Source organism: Haliotis cracherodii, unplaced genomic scaffold (genome assembly GCF_022045235.1).
Source record: "Haliotis cracherodii isolate W230 unplaced genomic scaffold, xgHalCrac1.p SCAF_2, whole genome shotgun sequence".
In the NCBI taxonomy this organism is placed as follows: domain Eukaryota; kingdom Metazoa; phylum Mollusca; class Gastropoda; order Lepetellida; family Haliotidae; genus Haliotis; species Haliotis cracherodii.
In genome coordinates, this window is record NW_027266275.1 from 16663645 (window position 1) to 16690193 (window position 26549).

The 26549-nt window shown below is 39.2% G+C and overlaps 1 protein-coding gene across 3 annotated transcripts in view; it reads left to right on the forward strand.

The window, feature by feature from the left end:
* LOC139468766 (uncharacterized) overlaps window positions 1-26549 on the forward strand; it is a 66651-nt gene that overhangs the window by 23439 nt on the left and 16663 nt on the right. For all 3 annotated transcript variants that reach the window (XM_071250901.1, XM_071250900.1, XM_071250899.1), the window contains exon 3: window positions 3472-3795. In XM_071250901.1, coding sequence (XP_071107002.1) covers window positions 3472-3795 — 324 coding nt within the window. The remainder of the gene's footprint in view (window positions 1-3471; window positions 3796-26549) is intronic.

Below are 26549 nucleotides of genomic sequence, written 5' to 3' on the forward strand. Positions count from 1 at the left end.
GTTGCCAACAGAGTTGGAAAAATACACAGCACTACAAATCCATCTCAATGGCGACACGTACCATCTGCAGAAAATCCGGCAGATCACTTAACAAGAGGTCTGTCTGTTTCACAACTCATACACAATGAGTTATGGTGGTCTGGTCCTACGTTTTTGCTCAGAGATGAAACTGAATGGCCATCTGATAAAGCATTTTCCCTTGACATCATCAATGATGATGAAAGAAGGACGAGCAATAAGCAGGTTGCTCTAGTTTCGATACAGAAACCTGACCTTGAGACGTGGAGACTTTATCCTTCCAGATTCTCCAGCTGGAGAAAATTGACACGTGTGAATGCTTGGATTTTCAGATTCTTGCATAACTGTTCCACGTCAGATGATTACAAAATGAAAGGTGAACTGACGGTAGAGGAAATAGCAGATTCTGAGCACAGAATAATTGCTGATGCACAGGCGGAAGCATTTGCAATTGAATATGCAACTTTGTTGTCAGGTAAGATGTTGGCTTCCAGTTCCAAACTCCTTGCACTTCAGCCACAACTAGATGAAAATGGGGTCATGAGATTGAGTGGACGCTTAGGCGATGCTGAATGTTTGCCACTTGGAGCACGATTTCCCATAATTCTACCTCGTAGAAGTTGGGTGACAAAGCTCATCATAAAACAGTATCACGAAGATGGTAAACATGTTCTGGGCACAAACCAAACATTGGCTGCAGTGTCATCTAAATACTGGATTATCTCAGCACGAGAAGCAATACGTGAATGGGAGGAAGAATGTGCTCGATGTAATAGGGACAAAGCAAAACCTGCCTATCCAATGATGGCTCCGTTACCAAAAATGAGACTTCGAAAATCCTTCCGTGCATTCAGCCAGGCTGCTGTTGACTATGCTGGACCTTTCATAACAGTCCAAGGCAGAGGAAAATCACGTCAGAAACGTTATTTGTGTCTATTCACCTGTTTGACTACAAGAGCTGTTCACCTAGAGATGGCATACAGCTTGGACACAAGCGCATTCCTAAATGCGTTTTACCGAATGGTAAATCGAAGAGGTCTACCACAAGATGTCATATCTGACAATGGAACAAACTTCGTTGGTGCCGTCAAAGAACTCAAGGAACTTCTTCACATGCTGGATCAAGATGCTGTTCGGCGTTCCATGGCCAATCGAGGAGTGAAATGGCACTTCAACCCTCCATACTCGCCGCATTTTGGAGGGGTATTCGAGACGATGATAAAATCGGCTAAGCGTGCTATCTTCGCTATCCTGGGGAATGGTGACGTCACAGATGAGGAACTGGAAACGGCATTCACAGGAGCTGAAGCGCTGATCAACTCGCGCCCTCTGACATATCAGTCGACTCATCCCCAAGATGAGATTCCTCTGACTCCGAATCACTTCCTGCATGGCCAGATTGGAGGAATGTTTGCTCCGGAATCTGTCGACACAACCGATTATCACCCAAGGAAGCGCTGGAGACGTATTCAGGAACTGATGAGGCACTTTTGGAAGCGTTGGATGAAGGAATGGCTCCCAGGTCTGAACCCAAGACGGAAATGGCGAACTCCAAGCAGAGACCTGTGTATCGAGGATGTTGTGCTGGTGATATCTCCTGACACTCCACGGGGACAGTGGCCACTTGGTAGAATTGTCAAGACATACCCAGGAAGAGATGGACATGTGCGTGTCGTGGATGTACGGATCGGACAATCAGTGATTACTAGAGCAGCAAACAAGATTTGTCCACTGGAGTGGTCAAATGTGAACTGTGATCGGGGATTGTGACTTCGGAGAATGTGACTTCGGAGAATGTGACTTCGGAGAATGTGACTTTGGATAATGTGACTTCGTGAAACTGACGTCGTGAACAGTGACATCGTGAAACTGAAATGTGTTGTGAACTGTGACTCTTGAACTGTGACATTGTAAAATGTGATATGAGCATTCATGGATATTCAAGGACTAATGGATTGTTATAATTTCAATCATTTTGTAAGTATGGTACAGTTTTATTTCAATTCATTGCAAACGCTAGAAGTGTTAGTATTGTGTTGATATTGTGTTGATATTGTATGTATTGTGTTGCCAGGAATCTGTCAAGGAGGGGGGTATGAACAGAAGGAAACAGTTGTTCTTGGTTGGGTTAGTATAGCTCGTCCAAATACACTCGATTAATTTGGAAGTGCTCGCCCAAACGCACCTGTTCCACATGTTCTTTTTTTGTGGTAAATCTCGTGCGTGTCATGCTGATGAGACGGACCACTACGTTGAACGGGGTAACATGTGGAAGTTGACATTTATTCGTTGTGGGACGAAGACGTCCTCAGAGCTCCAGTCAGGAGATTGCCATTATCCACTTTATAACAGAAAGTGGTCAATTATTCACTTTTGATGAATATATAGAAACATTACATTTTGGGGCGATTTAGTTAGTGTGGCAATGAAGGTTTGTGTTTCTGTCTTCTGTTTCTGTTTAATTAAAATGCCCGACATGATATTTTTGACTTGTTGTTTATTTAACGGGGAATAACGTGCCTCATTCCCATAAAGTATATTAAATTTCATTCCAAGGACTGGGTTTCAAATGTAAATAATGATTTGCAATACTTTGTTTACAAAAATAAATATATATATATACATACTTGATACCAGTGGTTGTAATGCAACGTAGCATTCCCACAACTTATCCACAACGTTGTTAACGATGTGTGTTATTAGATTTCAACCTTGCCATTTCAAGCCTACATTTCTGTACTAAAATGTGAGAGGATTATTGCACATATTAACAATTTACAAAATCAACATCTGGGTTCCAAAAATGTGGTCACTGCTATAGCCACAGCCATCGCCTGTCAAATTTGCACTGAAATTATTGCAAAAATATGGCGAAGACAAATATTTTCAAAGTGCTTCAGAGTTTTCAATCAACCCGCCCAAGTACTGTAATATGTTTGAGTGCTAACTTCATCATTTTTTTATATTGAATGTTGCCGCGATGTGCAGTGTTGATACAGAGTAGTTTCTATACCTCTGTAATTGTAAGAGGAAAATGTGGCAGCAATAATTATCTTCACTGTGGTTATCTGTCATTTTGATTGTCAGTCAGGGATGAAATCTTAAATCTTTTCGTTATCTGATAGACTAGGTCATCTGCTATGGCAGCCGTCATTTGTGAAGCCATTAAAAATGAGAAGAGTGATCTGGTTGATTATCACGTTTTCATCACATTGGGCACAACTCGGGCTCTGCACAAGGTGGCAAAACTATTGAGCCAAGAACACTAGGCTTTGATATAGACTAGTGGACTGACTCTCTTGCCTCAGGAAGATAACAGGGTTTATGAAACTAAAAATATGTGTATGATCCTAGACAATATCAATGGAGTCGAGAGATACATTATGGTGACTATAACATATAAGCATAAACCCATTTGAACTGTAATCCTGATTTTGGTTCTATTTATTGTAGTGTGTTGTGGCATATGTGCATCAACATGAGGCCTGTCCTCATCCAGATTGTGGAGAGACAATTACCACCGATAGTCAAATGATGGAGATCCTACAACACACCCTAAAAGAAATGTTCAGAGTATATGATTCGTCATACACCCCACATGTCGTTTCTCAAGGTGCAAGTGAAGGTGTCATACAGGTCACAGTCTTAAATGGCGAGTCCATGACCTTGCCTTTCAAACCCAACATGACCATTCTTCAGATGAAGGAAGAAATTAAGAATAAGCTCGGGCATGAGGTCCAGAAACAGAAGCTGCTGTATAACATAACAGAGTTGAAGGTAGGTGTAAATCCACTATTTTAGAATGAGAATGCAACAACTGATGGAACATTCACATGTATCTCACCTGAAAGTTAAATGAGCTTATGTTGTAGCCTGCTTGTCTGGCATCTGAAAAGAAACCACTGGCACCTTATATTTCAAATTCTTGTACCACCAAATGGTGACCCTTCAATTTGTTCAAGAGGTTGAATCCAGTGCTTGATATGACCGTGAAAAAAAACTTATCTTTTTTAATACCATATGTTCTTGAGTATGGTGTGCACCAAAGTATAATGCGCGACCCCTTCTAGCAGATTCAGTATTTGGGAGAATTTTTTTTTGAATATTAGACACAGAAAAAAATTACACCGTACCCCTTCAGCGAATTCCGGTAAACGAACAGGTGATAAATACAAATTTAAAATTTGAGATACAGAATCACCTGACATGTTGCATATTTTCTCCTAAACGAAGCCAGAAACAGCAATCACCTGTATACATGTTTTCTTGGAATCTACCGGTGATTCGATTAAAACTTAATTCTTAATGCAAGGATCAAGAAAAATTGTATTTGAAACTATTTTTTATCAGGAATAATATTTTCCAATATCATGTTTTTTTAGTTGCAGCATTTATTGAATATATTTCAAATGTTAATAACCCTAAGCATAGCACTTCGGTGCAGCTGATTGCGATTACCGGTTATTTTTTTCACATGGAACAATTTGACCAGTCACCATTGAGGCTCCCGCTATGTGATTGCAAGAACTACATCGTCAAACTACAATAAATATGGCATTTATGATAGCCTTGGTTCTCAGGCACTGCCCACATCATAAAGTTTGCCGCACGTTTCATATTTATTTCAATTTTTTGTTTAAATATATATAAAATCCTTAAATATTCCAAGTCCAACTTGTACAGTGGTCCCTCGCTACAAAGCTACCAATGGGGTCCAAATAATTAGTGGGCTTTACAGACGATGAGCCGTTTAACCGAGGCCGAGGCGGGGGAGCGCGCTCGGCAAATCTCAAATCATCAATATGTGTTTATCTCACGTCACGTCAAAATAGTATATATTTTTATGGACCTAGATCTACCTGTAATATCATTCATTTATTAAATCTGTCACATTTCACAATGTCTGAAATACATATTCCATTTCAATTTATCATTTTTTATCTATAAATTAAAAAATTATTCACTATTTCCTGCGATGTTATTGAAAATAAAATTCCCGGGCACACATTTCGACAACGGGTCCACATCGAACATGTCAAAGAGCAAAATAAAGACGTTTAAAGCAAATCTTTAAATATATTATACAAAGTGATAAATAAAATCAACAAAAATATATCTAAAAGTAATCAAACTTACATCTAAGTTATTATTTCCATCGTTTCGTGCGATCGCGTGTAATGTAATTGTAAGTCAAATGACATCTCGGCTTTTGTCGCCTTGAATTCTCGGTTTGGACACAACGTTTAATGCAAAAATATATGCATGAAAAATCTTTGTCACAGCTCGTAACCTAGCACGATACATTCACGAAGTTCCATATTTTTAATATATATCGTGATTTCCTGCTTAAAACGTTCAGAATAACACGATTTAACAAAAAATCTTTCGCCAACTTCTGAAATTTATCAAACACGAGCTTGGTATCACAGCTATAATTTGATTGGCTGCCTGAGGTCACGTGCTCAAAATTGACCAATCACGAAGCTTGTAGCAGATTTCGGCAAGAAAGCGTCATTAGAAACAAATTTTAATCCAATGACATCGCTTGTTATAACTACGGAAAAAAAACAGGCGATGTTACGAAAGCGCGATTACGAAATGAATGACCGCCGTGTTGTGACAGCAACTACATGTGTGTGACAGTGTCGCCTCAAATTGGATTGCCCACTAATTAAGAATATAAACTTCGATTGTGGTTCTCTTTTATTGCATGCATGCGCTTCTAAGATCAAAGGATGTATAGTGTGAAAAGTTAACTAGTTGAACAATCGTATTTCCGGGACTTGCCGCGGATGTTTTCAAACAGATTATTAGAACTCCATTCAGCGATAAACGGTTGATTATGCAATTAGAAGCGTTATGTGCAAATGAACAACGAACAACAATACAATTATGTCTGTGTAAAACTCTCAGTATTAAAAGTGTACATAAATTTTGGAGCCATGCGTTACCGCGCGTAGTAACCGAGGTAGCGCTTTATCGAAGAGCACAATAGCGAGGGATCACTGTATTCCAGTATTTTACTCATAAAGGAATACATTAATGTAGGGAAGCCCTTTCCCAGGTTGATTTTACACAATTGTTTTATTGATTACACAACTGTTTTTTGGTTACATACTAGTTTGAACAACCCAACAACAAAAAAGATACTGCCTGTCCATACTATATTTTCAAAAACCATTGCCTAAGAACCAATTCTTTTATTTTTTTAAGCCATATATGTATCCATTCTCTGACGACTAAAGTTCGTTTCAAGGCGTCAATAACGTTAATCTGTGCATGGTTGCTGTTAATAACGGTGAGTTGTGTTATCTTCTGATCACTTCACACACGATTTCGCTGAAATTAATTACTGGGTAAAACAATATTAAAAGGAATTTTGAATAAAATAAGTTACAAACAGATATACAATGAACACTTTTAATAATGAGTTGTGCGATTTGCCAATCACTCCACATACAATTTTGCCGAAATGAATTGAAACAATATTGAATGAAATGTTGAATAAAATCAATAAAAGTAGTAGATAAGTGATAAGTATCCATCCTCACATCCTCATTTGATGACGTCACAGGTGCACCTACTAACCTCACGTGACTGATGACGTCACATAACCTTGACCTTGGGGGGGTGGGGGGTGTTGATGTTGTTGTCATGCGATCAATGACCTCGTATAACCTTGACCAATAACCTCGTTTAACAGTTGTATCAACAAACCATTTCCGGACAGTTGAAAGGAAAAACACTTGTGTAAACACGAGATTGTTTTGAAAGGAAACACTTAAATCAACGAGCGCGTATTTGAAACGTCTCCAGTTACTCAGATTATTTTTTATCAGTTGTATCAACAAAGCATTTCCGGACAGTTGAATGGAAAAACACTTGTGTAAACACGAGATTGTTTTGAAAGGAAATACTTAAATCAAAAAGCGCGTATTTGAAACGTCTCCAGTTACTGTTAGTCGAGTGAGTGAAGGTACAGATTAGATTTTATCAGTTGTATCAACAAGGCATTCCCGGACAGTTGGAAGGAAAAACACTCGTGTAAACACGAGGCTGTTTTGAAAGGAAATACTTAAATCAACGAGGGCGTGTTAGAAACGTCACCATTTACTGTTATTCGAATGAAGCTACAGATTATTTTTTATCAGTTGTATCAACAAGGCGTTCCCGGACAGTTGAAAGGAAAAACACTCTTGTAAACACGAGGCTGTTTTGAAAAGGGAACTACTCATATCAACAAGGCCGTCTCCAGTTAGTGTTTGAGAAAGGTCACATGCATATGAAAAAAAAAATATATGAATAAATGCAGGAGTTGGTGATAGTTTTTTTCATTTACCATGGAGGAGTCAGCAGTACACACATCCATGACTCGTTCCACCTCAACCGACTCATGGAAGCTCTTTGGGAAAAGAATACCCAAAACAGAAGCTGTCTTTTTTTCTCAAATCGTTATCATTTATATCGTAGTGATAACTTGCATCGTGAATTTGAGTCTAAACCAAACCAATTCCAACATGTGGACCGCATTGCTCAGTTCGTGTCTGGGTTACATACTACCTAACCCAAAAATCAAATCTAAAAGGAGCGACGCTTAACCCGTTCGTGTCATATCGATAACCAAACCAGTGGTTTTAATTTCATTAAAGCAAGACGTTTTAGACACACAGAACAAGTTACATATTTTTTTTTTTCCCCGACTGTTGAGATGGACGACAGTGAACCTACGGATTTCACATGAGTGAAAGATAACATCTACGTCAACATTGTGATGGTGCAGTTCCCACGGAAGGGCCTTCCAAAACTGCTGAAAGGAAAAACACTTGCGTAACCACGATACTGTCTTGAAAGGAAATACTAGGCGTTTCCCGGACAGTTGAAAGGAAAAACACTTGTGTAAACACGAGATTGTTTTGAAAGGAAATACTTAAATCAACGAGGGCGTATTTGTAACGTCTCTAGTTACTGTCATTCGAGTGAACCTACAGATTATATTTTAACAGCTGTATCAACAAGACGTATACGGACAGTTGAAAGGAAAAAAAAACAACACTCGTGTAAACACGAGACTGTTTTGAAAAGGGAACTGCTCATATTAACAACAGCGTATCTGAAACTACTGTGACACTCCCATCAAGTAAATAACCCCTGTGGGAAGAAGAAAAAACAAAAAACAAGAAAGAGTATAAAAGAACGTATATTTCAAGACTGAACACATTCTATCTGATCCACGCCTAAACACCATCACCATCATCCTCAAATTATGGCAAAGTCTCTAAGGCGGGCGTCAACAGAAGTTGATGATATCATCGTCACCAACAAGGTCTTTAAACCCGAAGTCGTTATTGTTTCAAAGGAAGAGCTTATGTCTAAGCTAGACGATAACGGTGGTCTCCAGGAATGTACAATCCGATGCAAAGTGAGTGATCTACCCAAAAACATATTGTTAGAGATCTTGTCCTCTGAAACTTTCAAAATCCACGATGAAGATGTTTGCAAGACTATCCTATCGACTGTCGAGAAGAAAGGAGGTGATAACAGATTTGATGTTCTCCTGAACCATCAATACTTGGATGCCCTTGAAGATTCCACTCACATGGTATTCACAGGACAGGGTACTTCCAAAAACAAAAGGAAATTCAACATCCTGAAGTTCTTCAAATGCGTCGAAGACAGACGTATCTCTATGGGAGAACAGAGTCAAAGTCAGAGTGAGGTGAGAATTATTTTTCAATTATTTATGATAATGGACTGGTTTTATTCTACTCTTAAGTCAACACGCATTATCAATCACATCTGTTACTATACTAACATTTAAAAACTATTTAATTTTCTGTATAGTCAATGTAGAATTATGTTTCTTTGTCAAGTTAGATTTACTATTATGGATGACAATGTCTATATTGCGAAATGGTGCAACGTTTCACTGTTCTCAACCAAAGGTGATATATAATATAATAATAATATGCATGCTAAACTATTTGATGGAATTTTAGAACTCTGCGTGGTATGAGCTTTGGTCGTGGCTATCTGTGACCATGACAACAAAACACTACGGATGACGCAGGTCAACCACTCATGCAAGACCTAATTGTCTGCATACAATTAACAAGAAAGAATTAAATTGAAAGATAATAGGACTTTTTATTTTATATATAGGTATAATATTTGACAAATATTTCATCGATGTAGGATTAAGTTTCATAGTTGTAGTTGGTCTTGTGGACTACTGTTGAAAGCAATAACTACCTTTCAAATCGAACACTCGTGCATGGACAGGTTAGAAATTATTGATTGCCTAACTAGTTCACATGTCCATGATATCACAATTTCTCATCCATGAGTTAATACATGCATTGACGTATGTAGGTTAGTCACACAATCGTTTTATCACTGAGTAAATGAGCTAACTTAATGTGATTACATTAACAACCCTTAATGAGTTTGCTTAGTAACGCAGCAATTAACTTGTGATTCAGCCCATACAATACCAATCTAGGTACTTAGTTTCATAATATATTAGATCACAGAATAAATATTGTTTTAAAGAATGAGTGTTTGAACAATTATCTGTTGGTTCTGTTGTTGTTCTATACTGATTTAATGCATTGCTTACTTCTTTTTATTTTCAGTGACCAGTATCCACAGCTCAATAGAGAAAGAGGATTTCCCTGTGAACTTTCATGAAAAAACTTACAGAAGTTAGCAGTAGAAGAGGCCTGTAATCATAGAACTGTGTATTCAATAGAGGACGATGTCATTGTTCGGTTTTTTTATTAAAGAACTATGTAATCTTCTTTGACCTGTTTGTTTTTTTATGTCTTAAAACGGGGAGGCACGGGGGACCCAGTCGCTGTGCAGAGTTGCATTCCTTGGTCACGTCAGAAAAATGTGGGTTCGAATCCCGGTTCGCCCCGATTATGTTTCTAGGTTTGTCGGCAACATACCCTAGCTCGTAGGTTTCACCGAAGTGGTAAACGTCCGAGATCTGCATCAATTCGGGCTTTCCTCCCACATTAAGCTGACACGCCGCGATATAACTGGAATACTGTTAAAAGCGGCGTTAAACACAACTCACTCACTCACTCACTCTTTCTTAAAACAAAAACCAGTCTATTGTCTCAAGTTGAATGTGAGTGAATGAACTGAGCAGGAGACTGGGAACCTTAGAGCTTATTTAGACAGCTTATATCGAAATTGAAACTCGTTATTTGACAAATAAAACCTGTATGAAATTTCATATCAGGTGTTAAACGTGTTTTTTTTAATAATTCAACTGGAGTAATCTTGAAAACTTACCTTAATTCAAATGAAAAAATCTGTTGCGAAACTCGGTAAGTTGGAGTGTTGTGACGCTTGAAATGATCTGCTCGACGGCTTCCTTGAGATCACTAACATCCAACAGAGCGATATGGTTATATCCCGTGGTTTGAACAGATAGTGTTTTCATTTGCCTGTCGCAAATGAATAACGTGTCATCGATGGCGAGTGATAATTGGGCGTTGTATGCCATGGAGAAACTTTTCTGTTGGAAACAGTCAATTTCGGACAGGAAGTAGATGAAAATATCCTTCACTTGACGAGATACATTAAAGTCTAAAATCTGATTACTCAGACCTTGAGGATCATTCCCAATTTGAAACCTGAAATTCGATGTAGTATCATCAAAGATTAGTGTGAACACCATGATTCGCGACCCCTTCTAGCAGATTCAGTATTTGGGAGAATTTTTTTTTGAATATTAGACACAGAAAAAAATTACACCGTACCCCTTCAGCGAATTCCGGTAAACGAACAGGTGATAAATACAAATTTAAAATTTGAGATACAGAATCACCTGACATGTTGCATATTTTCTCCTAAACGAAGCCAGAAACAGCAATCACCTGTATACATGTTTTCTTGGAATCTACCGGTGATTCGATTAAAACTTAATTCTTAATGCAAGGATCAAGAAAAATTGTATTTGAAACTATTTTTTATCAGGAATAATATTTTCCAATATCATGTTTTTTTAGTTGCAGCATTTATTGAATATATTTCAAATGTTAATAACCCTAAGCATAGCACTTCGGTGCAGCTGATTGCGATTACCGGTTATTTTTTTCACATGGAACAATTTGACCAGTCACCATTGAGGCTCCCGCTATGTGATTGCAAGAACTACATCGTCAAACTACAATAAATATGGCATTTATGATAGCCTTGGTTCTCAGGCACTGCCCACATCATAAAGTTTGCCGCACGTTTCATATTTATTTCAATTTTTTGTTTAAATATATATAAAATCCTTAAATATTCCAAGTCCAACTTGTACAGTGGTCCCTCGCTACAAAGCTACCAATGGGGTCCAAATAATTAGTGGGCTTTACAGACGATGAGCCGTTTAACCGAGGCCGAGGCGGGGGAGCGCGCTCGGCAAATCTCAAATCATCAATATGTGTTTATCTCACGTCACGTCAAAATAGTATATATTTTTATGGACCTAGATCTACCTGTAATATCATTCATTTATTAAATCTGTCACATTTCACAATGTCTGAAATACATATTCCATTTCAATTTATCATTTTTTATCTATAAATTAAAAAATTATTCACTATTTCCTGCGATGTTATTGAAAATAAAATTCCCGGGCACACATTTCGACAACGGGTCCACATCGAACATGTCAAAGAGCAAAATAAAGACGTTTAAAGCAAATCTTTAAATATATTATACAAAGTGATAAATAAAATCAACAAAAATATATCTAAAAGTAATCAAACTTACATCTAAGTTATTATTTCCATCGTTTCGTGCGATCGCGTGTAATGTAATTGTAAGTCAAATGACATCTCGGCTTTTGTCGCCTTGAATTCTCGGTTTGGACACAACGTTTAATGCAAAAATATATGCATGAAAAATCTTTGTCACAGCTCGTAACCTAGCACGATACATTCACGAAGTTCCATATTTTTAATATATATCGTGATTTCCTGCTTAAAACGTTCAGAATAACACGATTTAACAAAAAATCTTTCGCCAACTTCTGAAATTTATCAAACACGAGCTTGGTATCACAGCTATAATTTGATTGGCTGCCTGAGGTCACGTGCTCAAAATTGACCAATCACGAAGCTTGTAGCAGATTTCGGCAAGAAAGCGTCATTAGAAACAAATTTTAATCCAATGACATCGCTTGTTATAACTACGGAAAAAAAACAGGCGATGTTACGAAAGCGCGATTACGAAATGAATGACCGCCGTGTTGTGACAGCAACTACATGTGTGTGACAGTGTCGCCTCAAATTGGATTGCCCACTAATTAAGAATATAAACTTCGATTGTGGTTCTCTTTTATTGCATGCATGCGCTTCTAAGATCAAAGGATGTATAGTGTGAAAAGTTAACTAGTTGAACAATCGTATTTCCGGGACTTGCCGCGGATGTTTTCAAACAGATTATTAGAACTCCATTCAGCGATAAACGGTTGATTATGCAATTAGAAGCGTTATGTGCAAATGAACAACGAACAACAATACAATTATGTCTGTGTAAAACTCTCAGTATTAAAAGTGTACATAAATTTTGGAGCCATGCGTTACCGCGCGTAGTAACCGAGGTAGCGCTTTATCGAAGAGCACAATAGCGAGGGATCACTGTATTCCAGTATTTTACTCATAAAGGAATACATTAATGTAGGGAAGCCCTTTCCCAGGTTGATTTTACACAATTGTTTTATTGATTACACAACTGTTTTTTGGTTACATACTAGTTTGAACAACCCAACAACAAAAAAGATACTGCCTGTCCATACTATATTTTCAAAAACCATTGCCTAAGAACCAATTCTTTTATTTTTTTAAGCCATATATGTATCCATTCTCTGACGACTAAAGTTCGTTTCAAGGCGTCAATAACGTTAATCTGTGCATGGTTGCTGTTAATAACGGTGAGTTGTGTTATCTTCTGATCACTTCACACACGATTTCGCTGAAATTAATTACTGGGTAAAACAATATTAAAAGGAATTTTGAATAAAATAAGTTACAAACAGATATACAATGAACACTTTTAATAATGAGTTGTGCGATTTGCCAATCACTCCACATACAATTTTGCCGAAATGAATTGAAACAATATTGAATGAAATGTTGAATAAAATCAATAAAAGTAGTAGATAAGTGATAAGTATCCATCCTCACATCCTCATTTGATGACGTCACAGGTGCACCTACTAACCTCACGTGACTGATGACGTCACATAACCTTGACCTTGGGGGGGTGGGGGGTGTTGATGTTGTTGTCATGCGATCAATGACCTCGTATAACCTTGACCAATAACCTCGTTTAACAGTTGTATCAACAAACCATTTCCGGACAGTTGAAAGGAAAAACACTTGTGTAAACACGAGATTGTTTTGAAAGGAAACACTTAAATCAACGAGCGCGTATTTGAAACGTCTCCAGTTACTCAGATTATTTTTTATCAGTTGTATCAACAAAGCATTTCCGGACAGTTGAATGGAAAAACACTTGTGTAAACACGAGATTGTTTTGAAAGGAAATACTTAAATCAAAAAGCGCGTATTTGAAACGTCTCCAGTTACTGTTAGTCGAGTGAGTGAAGGTACAGATTAGATTTTATCAGTTGTATCAACAAGGCATTCCCGGACAGTTGGAAGGAAAAACACTCGTGTAAACACGAGGCTGTTTTGAAAGGAAATACTTAAATCAACGAGGGCGTGTTAGAAACGTCACCATTTACTGTTATTCGAATGAAGCTACAGATTATTTTTTATCAGTTGTATCAACAAGGCGTTCCCGGACAGTTGAAAGGAAAAACACTCTTGTAAACACGAGGCTGTTTTGAAAAGGGAACTACTCATATCAACAAGGCCGTCTCCAGTTAGTGTTTGAGAAAGGTCACATGCATATGAAAAAAAAAATATATGAATAAATGCAGGAGTTGGTGATAGTTTTTTTCATTTACCATGGAGGAGTCAGCAGTACACACATCCATGACTCGTTCCACCTCAACCGACTCATGGAAGCTCTTTGGGAAAAGAATACCCAAAACAGAAGCTGTCTTTTTTTCTCAAATCGTTATCATTTATATCGTAGTGATAACTTGCATCGTGAATTTGAGTCTAAACCAAACCAATTCCAACATGTGGACCGCATTGCTCAGTTCGTGTCTGGGTTACATACTACCTAACCCAAAAATCAAATCTAAAAGGAGCGACGCTTAACCCGTTCGTGTCATATCGATAACCAAACCAGTGGTTTTAATTTCATTAAAGCAAGACGTTTTAGACACACAGAACAAGTTACATATTTTTTTTTTTCCCCGACTGTTGAGATGGACGACAGTGAACCTACGGATTTCACATGAGTGAAAGATAACATCTACGTCAACATTGTGATGGTGCAGTTCCCACGGAAGGGCCTTCCAAAACTGCTGAAAGGAAAAACACTTGCGTAACCACGATACTGTCTTGAAAGGAAATACTAGGCGTTTCCCGGACAGTTGAAAGGAAAAACACTTGTGTAAACACGAGATTGTTTTGAAAGGAAATACTTAAATCAACGAGGGCGTATTTGTAACGTCTCTAGTTACTGTCATTCGAGTGAACCTACAGATTATATTTTAACAGCTGTATCAACAAGACGTATACGGACAGTTGAAAGGAAAAAAAAACAACACTCGTGTAAACACGAGACTGTTTTGAAAAGGGAACTGCTCATATTAACAACAGCGTATCTGAAACTACTGTGACACTCCCATCAAGTAAATAACCCCTGTGGGAAGAAGAAAAAACAAAAAACAAGAAAGAGTATAAAAGAACGTATATTTCAAGACTGAACACATTCTATCTGATCCACGCCTAAACACCATCACCATCATCCTCAAATTATGGCAAAGTCTCTAAGGCGGGCGTCAACAGAAGTTGATGATATCATCGTCACCAACAAGGTCTTTAAACCCGAAGTCGTTATTGTTTCAAAGGAAGAGCTTATGTCTAAGCTAGACGATAACGGTGGTCTCCAGGAATGTACAATCCGATGCAAAGTGAGTGATCTACCCAAAAACATATTGTTAGAGATCTTGTCCTCTGAAACTTTCAAAATCCACGATGAAGATGTTTGCAAGACTATCCTATCGACTGTCGAGAAGAAAGGAGGTGATAACAGATTTGATGTTCTCCTGAACCATCAATACTTGGATGCCCTTGAAGATTCCACTCACATGGTATTCACAGGACAGGGTACTTCCAAAAACAAAAGGAAATTCAACATCCTGAAGTTCTTCAAATGCGTCGAAGACAGACGTATCTCTATGGGAGAACAGAGTCAAAGTCAGAGTGAGGTGAGAATTATTTTTCAATTATTTATGATAATGGACTGGTTTTATTCTACTCTTAAGTCAACACGCATTATCAATCACATCTGTTACTATACTAACATTTAAAAACTATTTAATTTTCTGTATAGTCAATGTAGAATTATGTTTCTTTGTCAAGTTAGATTTACTATTATGGATGACAATGTCTATATTGCGAAATGGTGCAACGTTTCACTGTTCTCAACCAAAGGTGATATATAATATAATAATAATATGCATGCTAAACTATTTGATGGAATTTTAGAACTCTGCGTGGTATGAGCTTTGGTCGTGGCTATCTGTGACCATGACAACAAAACACTACGGATGACGCAGGTCAACCACTCATGCAAGACCTAATTGTCTGCATACAATTAACAAGAAAGAATTAAATTGAAAGATAATAGGACTTTTTATTTTATATATAGGTATAATATTTGACAAATATTTCATCGATGTAGGATTAAGTTTCATAGTTGTAGTTGGTCTTGTGGACTACTGTTGAAAGCAATAACTACCTTTCAAATCGAACACTCGTGCATGGACAGGTTAGAAATTATTGATTGCCTAACTAGTTCACATGTCCATGATATCACAATTTCTCATCCATGAGTTAATACATGCATTGACGTATGTAGGTTAGTCACACAATCGTTTTATCACTGAGTAAATGAGCTAACTTAATGTGATTACATTAACAACCCTTAATGAGTTTGCTTAGTAACGCAGCAATTAACTTGTGATTCAGCCCATACAATACCAATCTAGGTACTTAGTTTCATAATATATTAGATCACAGAATAAATATTGTTTTAAAGAATGAGTGTTTGAACAATTATCTGTTGGTTCTGTTGTTGTTCTATACTGATTTAATGCATTGCTTACTTCTTTTTATTTTCAGTGACCAGTATCCACAGCTCAATAGAGAAAGAGGATTTCCCTGTGAACTTTCATGAAAAAACTTACAGAAGTTAGCAGTAGAAGAGGCCTGTAATCATAGAACTGTGTATTCAATAGAGGACGATGTCATTGTTCGGTTTTTTTATTAAAGAACTATGTAATCTTCTTTGACCTGTTTGTTTTTTTATGTCTTAAAACGGGGAGGCACGGGGGACCCAGTCGCTGTGCAGAGTTGCATTCCTTGGTCACGTCAGAAAAATGTGGGTTCGAATCCCGGTTCGCCCCGATTATGTTTCTAGGTTTGTCGGCAACATACCCTAGCTCGTAGGTTTCACCGAAGTGGTAAACGTCCGAGATCTGCATCAATTCGGGCTTTCCTCCCACATTAAGCTGACACGCCGCGATATAACTGGAATACTGTTAAAAGCGGCGTTAAACACAACTCACTCACTCACTCACTCTTTCTTAAAACAAAAACCAGTCTATTGTCTCAAGTTGAATGTGAGTGAATGAACTGAGCAGGAGACTGGGAACCTTAGAGCTTATTTAGACAGCTTATATCGAAATTGAAACTCGTTATTTGACAAATAAAACCTGTATGAAATTTCATATCAGGTGTTAAACGTGTTTTTTTTAATAATTCAACTGGAGTAATCTTGAAAACTTACCTTAATTCAAATGAAAAAATCTGTTGCGAAACTCGGTAAGTTGGAGTGTTGTGACGCTTGAAATGATCTGCTCGACGGCTTCCTTGAGATCACTAACATCCAACAGAGCGATATGGTTATATCCCGTGGTTTGAACAGATAGTGTTTTCATTTGCCTGTCGCAAATGAATAACGTGTCATCGATGGCGAGTGATAATTGGGCGTTGTATGCCATGGAGAAACTTTTCTGTTGGAAACAGTCAATTTCGGACAGGAAGTAGATGAAAATATCCTTCACTTGACGAGATACATTAAAGTCTAAAATCTGATTACTCAGACCTTGAGGATCATTCCCAATTTGAAACCTGAAATTCGATGTAGTATCATCAAAGATTAGTGTGAACACCATGATTCGCAAATTCCCTCTTTTGAAAGAAAATTCCCTAAACCTTATTTAAAATATACGCAAAACGTATTTTTATGCATGTGTCGAGAAGAAATGCACTTTGTCGCCACCCATCTCAAATATATGAGATGTACAGATGTAAAGTTTTGCTGGTCTCAAGTTCTAGGGATGTGGATGCAATGTCAAGATCATTTCGTCGGTAGGGAGCAACAATGAGCTTCAAATTCGCATCATTTCGGAAAACACATCAGACGTTTATTTACACGAACACATAGGTTTGAAACAGTATACCCACTATAGCTAAAAACACCCCAAAAAACAACCAACAAAAAAACCAAAACAAAACATATGACATATACGCTGCAGTGCAATGTCTCCCGATATTCTATACGGCTCTCGAAAGCTGCAGGCTTACCGTATTTCCTCTATTTGAAGCTCTGAACAGCTGAAGAAAAAATAAAAGCAAAAAAACAAACTATTACTTACAATAGAACTCGGTTCTCTAATACAGACCGGCTTCTGATATTGAGGAAAATACGGTAGTTGGCGAATGTCAAACATGTGGTGTATACATATGTACATACAATAGGCGTGGGACACTCAGCACACTCATTGCAGAGAGCGTATTAAATTTGTGATTTTAGGAACAGACAGCGCTTTCCTAAGCATTGCCAGAGTTGTTTTTCACAAAGAAAGTATAATATAACGTTTTCACTTATTCATCCTGTGATATAATCATGGCGTGCCCCCCCCCCCCCCCCCCCCCCCCTTTTATTTTATTTAAATAGAGAGGCCACAGATATTTCAGCAAGAACGGTGTATGTGTGTGTGCGCGTGTGTTTATTTTCCAAAGGATCGCACAAGACTGGGGTTTGTAACCAGCATATTCATTCTCAGTTCAGAAACATTACTTCGTGAACTTGCGTCCTTTGAGTCAAATCTGTTGTTGTTTATCATTTTTACTGTGTTTATTTTTAAAAATTTCATTAAGTTTGTTTTGAAATAATTTTTGATTTATCTTTATACATTTTGTTTGAAAACATGTCTGAAAGGGAGATCATTTCTAAGTACGATTTGCTAGGTGTACCCCAAAAACGAATTGATAAATTCAAAAATGATATGAGTTTCCGTGTCGATAACGATTTGATTCGACGAGTAATGGGAAGAGGACGTGGCCACTATTTAGAATGTGAACGTGTACTGGATAAATCAATGATCGCATCTGACTTTCGAACTAATGAAATTTGTAAATATCTTATAGACAGTAACGGAGGAACCAATCGAATTATTAATCAAAATTCAAAGAAACCCGTGGCGATTGTTCCTCCATTTAATAATATATCTATAGAAGAAAATTCAAGACTACCTCGACAATAATGTGATGTATTTTTTTATTTGTCTTTCTTTCAAGACGGGAAAGACCAAGTAGATCATACTTGAAAGCTTACAAATTGTCATTTAAGTAATCTTTTTTTTCTTCGACAAGCATTTTGGTTTTCACTCTTTTATTTTTAATTGAAAGTTTTAGACATATTTAAATAAACAACATCAGCAGCAACCAACAGTTATAGAACATTATGGGAAACATATGATGGATCCAGGGACTTAAAAGTGTCACATCATATTTGGAGAGCGGGATTTTCACCATGAGATGAAGGTAAAACATTTTATTGTTCAATTATACAAACAAAATCTTTGCTGTTTACTATAGAAGTTTATTAGACTATTGTGGGATAATCCGATGCCGTTGCTAAGCCATTTGAACCACACACAAAAAACAACAACAACGTTTCTCGTGTCTATTTTCATTGTACGACGCGACTTTTGAGATAATACTTTCCTTCAAACAAGTGTTTTTATATGAACCAAACATATATGTTGAGTGAACTTACATCAACGCAATTCTTATACATTTATGTCACTAAAATCTGATTCAATAATCTTCTTTTTTAAATTTTAGTTATTGAAAGCATCAAACATTAGAAAAGAATACCATTACAAATACAACTGTAATTAAATCTTCATTTTAAATAGCGGTAAGGGGAATAGTTTTATCAACAGATCATCGCTCACACTGCGGCACAGTTGCGAGTTAGCATAACAGTAACACCGCTTCTTACAGGCATGAGAAATCAGTACAGAACGGACTAATGCAACTAATCGGAGGGTGCGCTTTACATATTGTTTGGCATAATTATATAGATATGCTACTGCACCTGCGACAGTGAGTTGCATGACAATATATATCTATTTATACACCAAAGCGACCGTATCGCTAGCTCTCCGTTGGGCTTCGATGAGAGCACGTGGAGCCGCACAACCGAGTAAACAAAGGCCGTATTACCCTCACTATAAGACGCCTAGCATTAATTTCAGGGGTGATTGCTGGAAACCTCGCCTCTCTGCGTTATAACAAAATCAAGTGGGAAACAGGATATTCGGTGGGGAGAATACAGCGTTTTGCACGAGAAATTAAATTCGGAGAGAGGATGTCTTCCCAAGTATGTGTCTATTATGCTTCATTCAGAGTATTTGTAATTACTAGAGAAACCAGTGAACGACTATTTCACGAGTTGGAATTCGAGCAATTTATTTCAAACACTGCCCGAATGCATTTGACCCTTGACCATACTTACAGTATGAGCTAGTGTATATATATTCGTATTCCTTTGCAGTTATAAGAATAATTTTCATTAATTGTTATGTTTATGTCTAATATCTTGCAAAATAGATGTAGAAGTCGGAAGATCATCTCAGCAACGTGTGCATGATTTTCATATGTACCTTTCCGTAGTTTAGTTATCGAATAGCACCTGATTAACATCCGTACATACTATTTGGGATTTATTAAATACATCCATTTTGATCTTGAACGAAAATACTAATGCGAGTTCGTCTGCGAGTGGGAAAATTTAAATAATCCATGCTAAGTGACATACATTGTATTTTACCAAATCAAGAGTTTATTGATACCAATTATTGTATATTTTTTTCTATTATTTCACCATGTCACATCGAAGTGTTCATCACCTTTAACTCACAACCTCTTGCAGCAAATATCACAAGGTTTTATCGACTGTTTTGTATCAGGTTTTGGTATATGTTAAAAAACAAAACAAAATGGCAATACATTCGCATCAAGAATATTTATTCGATTCATGAATACAAACGTGATTAAACAATGATATTTAACCCTAAACAGTTTTACAAAGATTCCAATTTTCTAAAGTCTCCTCCGGGCACGCCAAGCACAGATTTGCGTTTTATGTAGAGTCTTTTCACACGCTTGTTTTCTGGGTTTCTATGGTGATTTCTCCTCACGAGATGCTTCTTCGGTACACCTAAACTGAGTAGCAATTTGCGAAACTCATTGTAACCCGTTGGTCTTTTTGACTCGGAAGAAGGGTCTAGAGTGTAATAACGAATCAGCTTCGTGAGGTTTGAATCTTTTAACACGTTTCCGTTTGGCAACACAATTTCCAGATTACCCGTCACTGTTAAGTGACCAGTGACAATTTTATGTTTGAGAAATAGAAACAGAGACATTAGTTTTCCTATAGTTCTTTTAGAACTAATGTTTTTGAGAAGATGATCGGGAACTCGCAACAAAAAGTCATTGTTGTTTAAGGGTTGGTTTTCATCTCGACCATCCCTTGTCGATGTGTTGTCGTCCTCCGATTCATTCGCTGTCTGAGGAGGTGCCGGTGTCCGATGATTTTGATTCGCTATCCGATTGGCTGTCATCTTCTTCTTCTTCTGTTCTTCTTCCTGTTCGGACATCAGTCTCTGGTAGGTATCCCTTGTCAGAAGAATCATCGGCTTGCTCATCGTGAAGGGTTGAGAGGTAGGATCGATAGGATCTTATGCAAATGGGTAGAATCGAATGATGCGTGATTAACAACTCCCGTTTGACGCGTCGGCCGATCGTCTTGCTGGCCAAGATACGAATGTACTTCTTGTGTCGCGACAGTCGTATTTTATCCTCTTCCGGTAAGTGTATGTTTCCTCTCAGAATGTTAAATATCAGAGTAATCACTGCCATAAACTGGTCGCCCGACGCGTGTTTCAACAAAGCTTTTCTTTGTCCGGCATTAGCTTGGTTCAACATCAGAAGAAAAGTCACGTGTTTTTCTAGTAGCTCACTCATGTTGAGATGGTCGATCACAAATGTTCCAGCGTGCGTCGACCGATGTCGTTTTATAGCATTTTTGTTTGGTCTAACCTTTCTTGTTGACTTTGGGGCTCGTCCACCATGTGGATATAGCTACAGTGAGGAGAGAGTCGGAAATGTTCGGTCATCGGATCATCTTCTGGTATCCAACGATGAACGCGTAGCTTGCACTTGAAACAGTAGGCTTTATCAGATTGCCCAGTGTATATAAATCCGGCCTTAGCCATGGATGTTGGTGACTGCTTCATCCGCAGTGGCCACTTGTCAAAAGTCTTTAGTCTGTCACTAAACTTTTGTCCATACACCTCAGTAGAGAGGTCTGCTTTGGCGCAGTCTGGAACTACGTCGTCAAATCTTCCACATACATCCATAATGACGACGACGACGAGAAAGGTCTGCTCGCTTCGAGGGTTGAAAGTGAAATGTTGGAACCCCGGTGCAAAATCACCTTTTTTTTTGCTGTTGTTGTTTAGTAACATCACTGGGGCAAGTACACCGTACACACTTCATCGGGAAATATTCCAGTGCGCAAACGACCATACTGCGGATCAGCATAAGGCAAAACATCCAAAACGAGATACCCATATTTTTTCCCCCCAACGGCATCTTGAAAGGATTCCGCAAAATATTTTGCCTGTCCTGGAAATATTTGCGATGCCAAGATTTTGTATTCGTGCGCCGAACGCGGGTTGGATAGCAGAACGAAGTAATGGGTGTTCAGAGACATGGTTCTGTTGCATTCTCCTTTGGGATAGGCGGATTGTTGTATGTTGATGACCGAAATCCCCAGATGATGCGATAGCGTGGTGTAAAGATGTAAAAACAACTGATTTTTGCAAACTTGCTGCATGAAGTCATCTGTCACGAGAAGACATCGTTTGCCCGACTCTGACGAGTAAGATTTTAGCTCGTCTTCTGTAGGTAGTGAATCTTGAAATCGAATATTTGGAATGGTTCTTTCCATGTCATTGTAGACATCTTGCCAGACGGCGTAACAATAAATAATCAGGTTGGGTGGCGGATCAAACGTGGTATCGGCTTGTTTTAAGAGTCGAGCGGTCCAAAACGTTTTTCCGCTCGAAGTTCCACCTAACACTGATATGGTAGCTGGTGTGTGAAAAGGTATCAGGCACTTCTTTTCTTCCATGTTATCTCTACCGCTGTCGACCTCGGAACTGATCCGAATGACTACCGGTCAAAGTTATTTATACACAACAAAGATATGATTGGAATTGAACTACTTTTTATTTTTTTTATTTTTTTTACAAGCACGGTAATATTTTTAAAAATCAATACAAGGAGTGCTCACATGAGTGCAGTATTTGAAGTAGTTACAAATGAAGCTAGTGACAAAGGCGTCATTCCATTGTAATTCATTGACATCAAACTGATGGACAATCTGGTTCAATCTTAAATGATCTTTAAATATACAAAGTAAAAAATACAAGCAGTAAAACCCACAGCCCTTGGAACCTGTAGATTGTAACTGTTGAATATTGCGAGTGTAAGAACCGACGTAGGACTTTAAATAACGATCGAATACAACGTCAACCGGTTCTGCCAAACTGTCAAACAGTTCTGCTCTGTTGTTTCCTCGGAGATACATAGCAATCCAGTGGCGACCTCTGTTTTGTCTAACATCCGTATTGACGATGAGACCGACTCCCTTTTTCAGCAAAGAAGGGGAGAGCACGGGTAAAGTATCTTTTGCATAAACGCCTAACACGTGTCTCTGTAAGCTCGAGTCGCACTGTATGGCGCACATCAACTGAGAAGCCTTCATCGCCTCGCTTACTTGACGAACACGTTGCGGGCTCGGTCGATTTCGATGAGGGAATTCCTCTGAGTCAAGACGACGCAACTGAGAGGATTGATCAGTGCCGATTTAAATTCCAGTTCCAACCTGACGGTGCCTGATTTCACCAGGTTGAGGTACTCCGAATCTTCGCACATCTTGTCCAGGTCGAAGACGAACAAGGCGCTCCCCAAGAGAAAGTCGCTTCTGGTGATGGCGTTTCCTTCGTCCTTCTTCCAGAGATCCATGCCGTCGAGCATGTTGACGTAAGACTCGACATCGTCTGCCTCCGTGGGTTGACTGGGCACACTGACGCCGTCGACGTACAGGGTCACTTTTTTAAGCATGGAGGACTTGAAATTAAAGGGGTTTCCGGCATACGACCCGTTCAAACTGGCGCTCTCCACCAGTCCCACGATGTATCTGTTGGCCACCGGGTTGGACACGTTGTCGATGGAGTGCGTCTGCTGGCTGGTGGGGATGCTGGTGACCTTGACCTCGGTTTTGGTGTACGGGTAGAGGGCGTTGGACTTTTCGAAGAGTTCGTTGTGAGCCAAGATCAGGGCGGGGTTTACTTTGACTTTGCACACCTGCAGGTAGGCGTCCAAGATCTGAACTTTGAATTCGTGGTCGATCACGCTGCTCATCAAGCAGAATTTAGGATCCGATCTGTACATCTTCAATGTCAGGTCTACCTCGTTCAGCAGGTAACGGTTAACGCCGAAGATATCTTCGTAGATGGGTCCCGACATGGTCAGTACTTTGCTGTCCGCTATGTAGGAGGCTCTCGACGACATTCCGCCGTTGATAGATCCGGTGACGTTGCTGCTCTCCAGGTCAGAGTTTTGTTCGGCTACGTCCTTGTAGAACAGCTGCGTGGTCAACTGGGTGCTCTTGGCCTCGTGTCCATACTCCAACAGGGTCTTCATCATACTTTTGTAAGCGTAATGGTTGTTGGTGGAAGACACCAGCTGATTCTGCAGGTAGACCGTCACTTGAGAAAAAAGCGACTGCAAAAACAGATTCACGGGGGCCACGTTTTCATCTTCTGCCAAAGCCGTACCGTCCGTTTGAGTGACTTTGACTTTGAGGTGCAGACGGGTGCGCTTCAAATCGACGTAGTCGCCTCCGGAATTGGACACGTGAAATTCCAAAGGCGTGGAATCGTTGATTTGGCTCATAGGGCGAACGTTGACGAAGTAATGTTTCTGAACGCTAGTCTGATAAGGGGGTAGAGTGAAGAGGTTCAAAGTTTCTGGCACCAGCTCTTCGAATTCTTTATCGTTCAACAGAGCCATGATTACTTTTAACTAAAGATATCGTCTTCTTTCACCGGGGTACACTTGAGCACTTTCACCGTCTTGGAAGGTGTGGCGTTGATGTTGTCGGTTCGACGAATTTTCTTCGTAGTGACGCATTTGACTCCTGCCTTTCGTTTTAAAGCCTTCACCCTCTTGCCTTGAGCCTCTGCCCTGTCAACCTCGCTCTGGGATTCGGAAGTCATTTGAACGACCATCTTAGATGCATCTGACCGTTGCGCTGTTTGTGCTGCTGCTGCTGCTGCTGCTGCTGTCGGTCGATGGGGTTGGATCACCATCCTTTGTAATTTCCCGTTGACTAGTCTAGACAACCGCTTTTTGTCAAAGTAATGTTTAAACTTGGCGTAGTCGGGAAAGTACAGCGGACGGGAAGACGAATCCATGGTCACAATACTCCTACTACTCCACGAAAGGATAACGTCTCAAATGAAGTGTGGCGTAGGTCTCCTCAGTTAAGAATGAAGGCATGGAGGTATTTGCCGACTTTAAATACAACTCGATATTGTCGGTTTCTTTCAATTTGATACGAATGTTAAATTCGGTACCAAAAGTGTACGAGGGTCCCTGTCTCAGATCGATGCGTCTCAATAAGGCCAGTTGAGTTTCCCCCACCAACGAACTGTCGCCTAAGTTGCATAACACGTCCACGTAGGGGTCACCACCGGCGATATTTGTCCGATTAAGCTTTCCAAAATTGAGCTCGACCAAAGACACCGTCCAGAATCCGTCGAAGGTTAACCTTTGATTTAATTTGACGCGGAAGTGATAAGGAGAATTCTCCGGAAAGGCTGTCGTTTTGGAATCGGTGCTTTTCAGAAAGATGTACTTTTCCATTGTGTATTTTTTTATGTTTTTATTTTAGAGGTCTTTCAGTTCGCTCTCTTCTACGTAGGAATCAAAAGACGAAGGCCAGCCGAGCCAACGTACGAGAGCGTAGGTTTTCCCTTTCACTTTTTTTCTCTTCAGAATTTTCTCCACCTGCCACAAGACATCCGCAGCTTTGTCGACCTTCTGCAGTTCGCTCGCGTAAAAGCTGCCTTCCAGGGGTTCGTCGTGAAAATCTTTCAGCTTGTACTGAGGGAAGGTTTGTTTCTTGTAACGTTGGGCCACTTTAAACAGTTCTTCCGTCCACTTGAGATCGAGTTCCTTGCTGAAAGGTTTCCTGAGGTATGAGATGCGAACCAGGTCGCCCAATTTAAATAAGTATTTCTTGATGACGGGTTTGACTTTTCTCAGAGGTTCCAGATAGACGTGATTCCACACTTTCACTTCGTTGGTTTTATCGACATCTGCCGGAGAGAGACGTGGTAGAGACGAATGTAGGGTATGATTATAATTGGATACTAAATCCGCCAGAACGTCCAGATAATGTTTGGTGTTATTGTGGGTCATGTATCTGGTGATCAGCGATTTCAGTGTTCTGTTGAAACGTTCCACGTAATTACTTTTGATGTTTTCGTTGCGAGCTATGGTGAGTTTTATCTTTTGTTTTTGTAAAAACGTCTTGAACGCGCCCTTAAATTCGCTTCCACCATCTACTCTCACTTTCTCGGGACGTCGCTGCTCGAGGATTTGTTTGAAAGCTTTCAAGACGGTTTCTGGTTTCTTATCGTTTAACGGAAGGGCGAATGCAAAGCGGCTCAATATGTCGATGGCCACCAGCAAGTATCTCACACCATCGTTCCACTTCGTAAACCTAGACAGGTCGGCCAAATCCACGTCAAACATTTCGTGGATAGAATTCACTCTGACTTTCATTCGTTTGAAACGGTATCTGACGGGTTTGTGTAAACTGTAAGCATCTTGATTGTTGACAAACCGTCTGACACCCCTCGCTGGAACTTTCAATTGACCTTTCAACACCTTTTTGAGTTTACCCGGACCCCAAAACGCCCCCGGATTTCTGGGAGTGAAATAATAATCTTC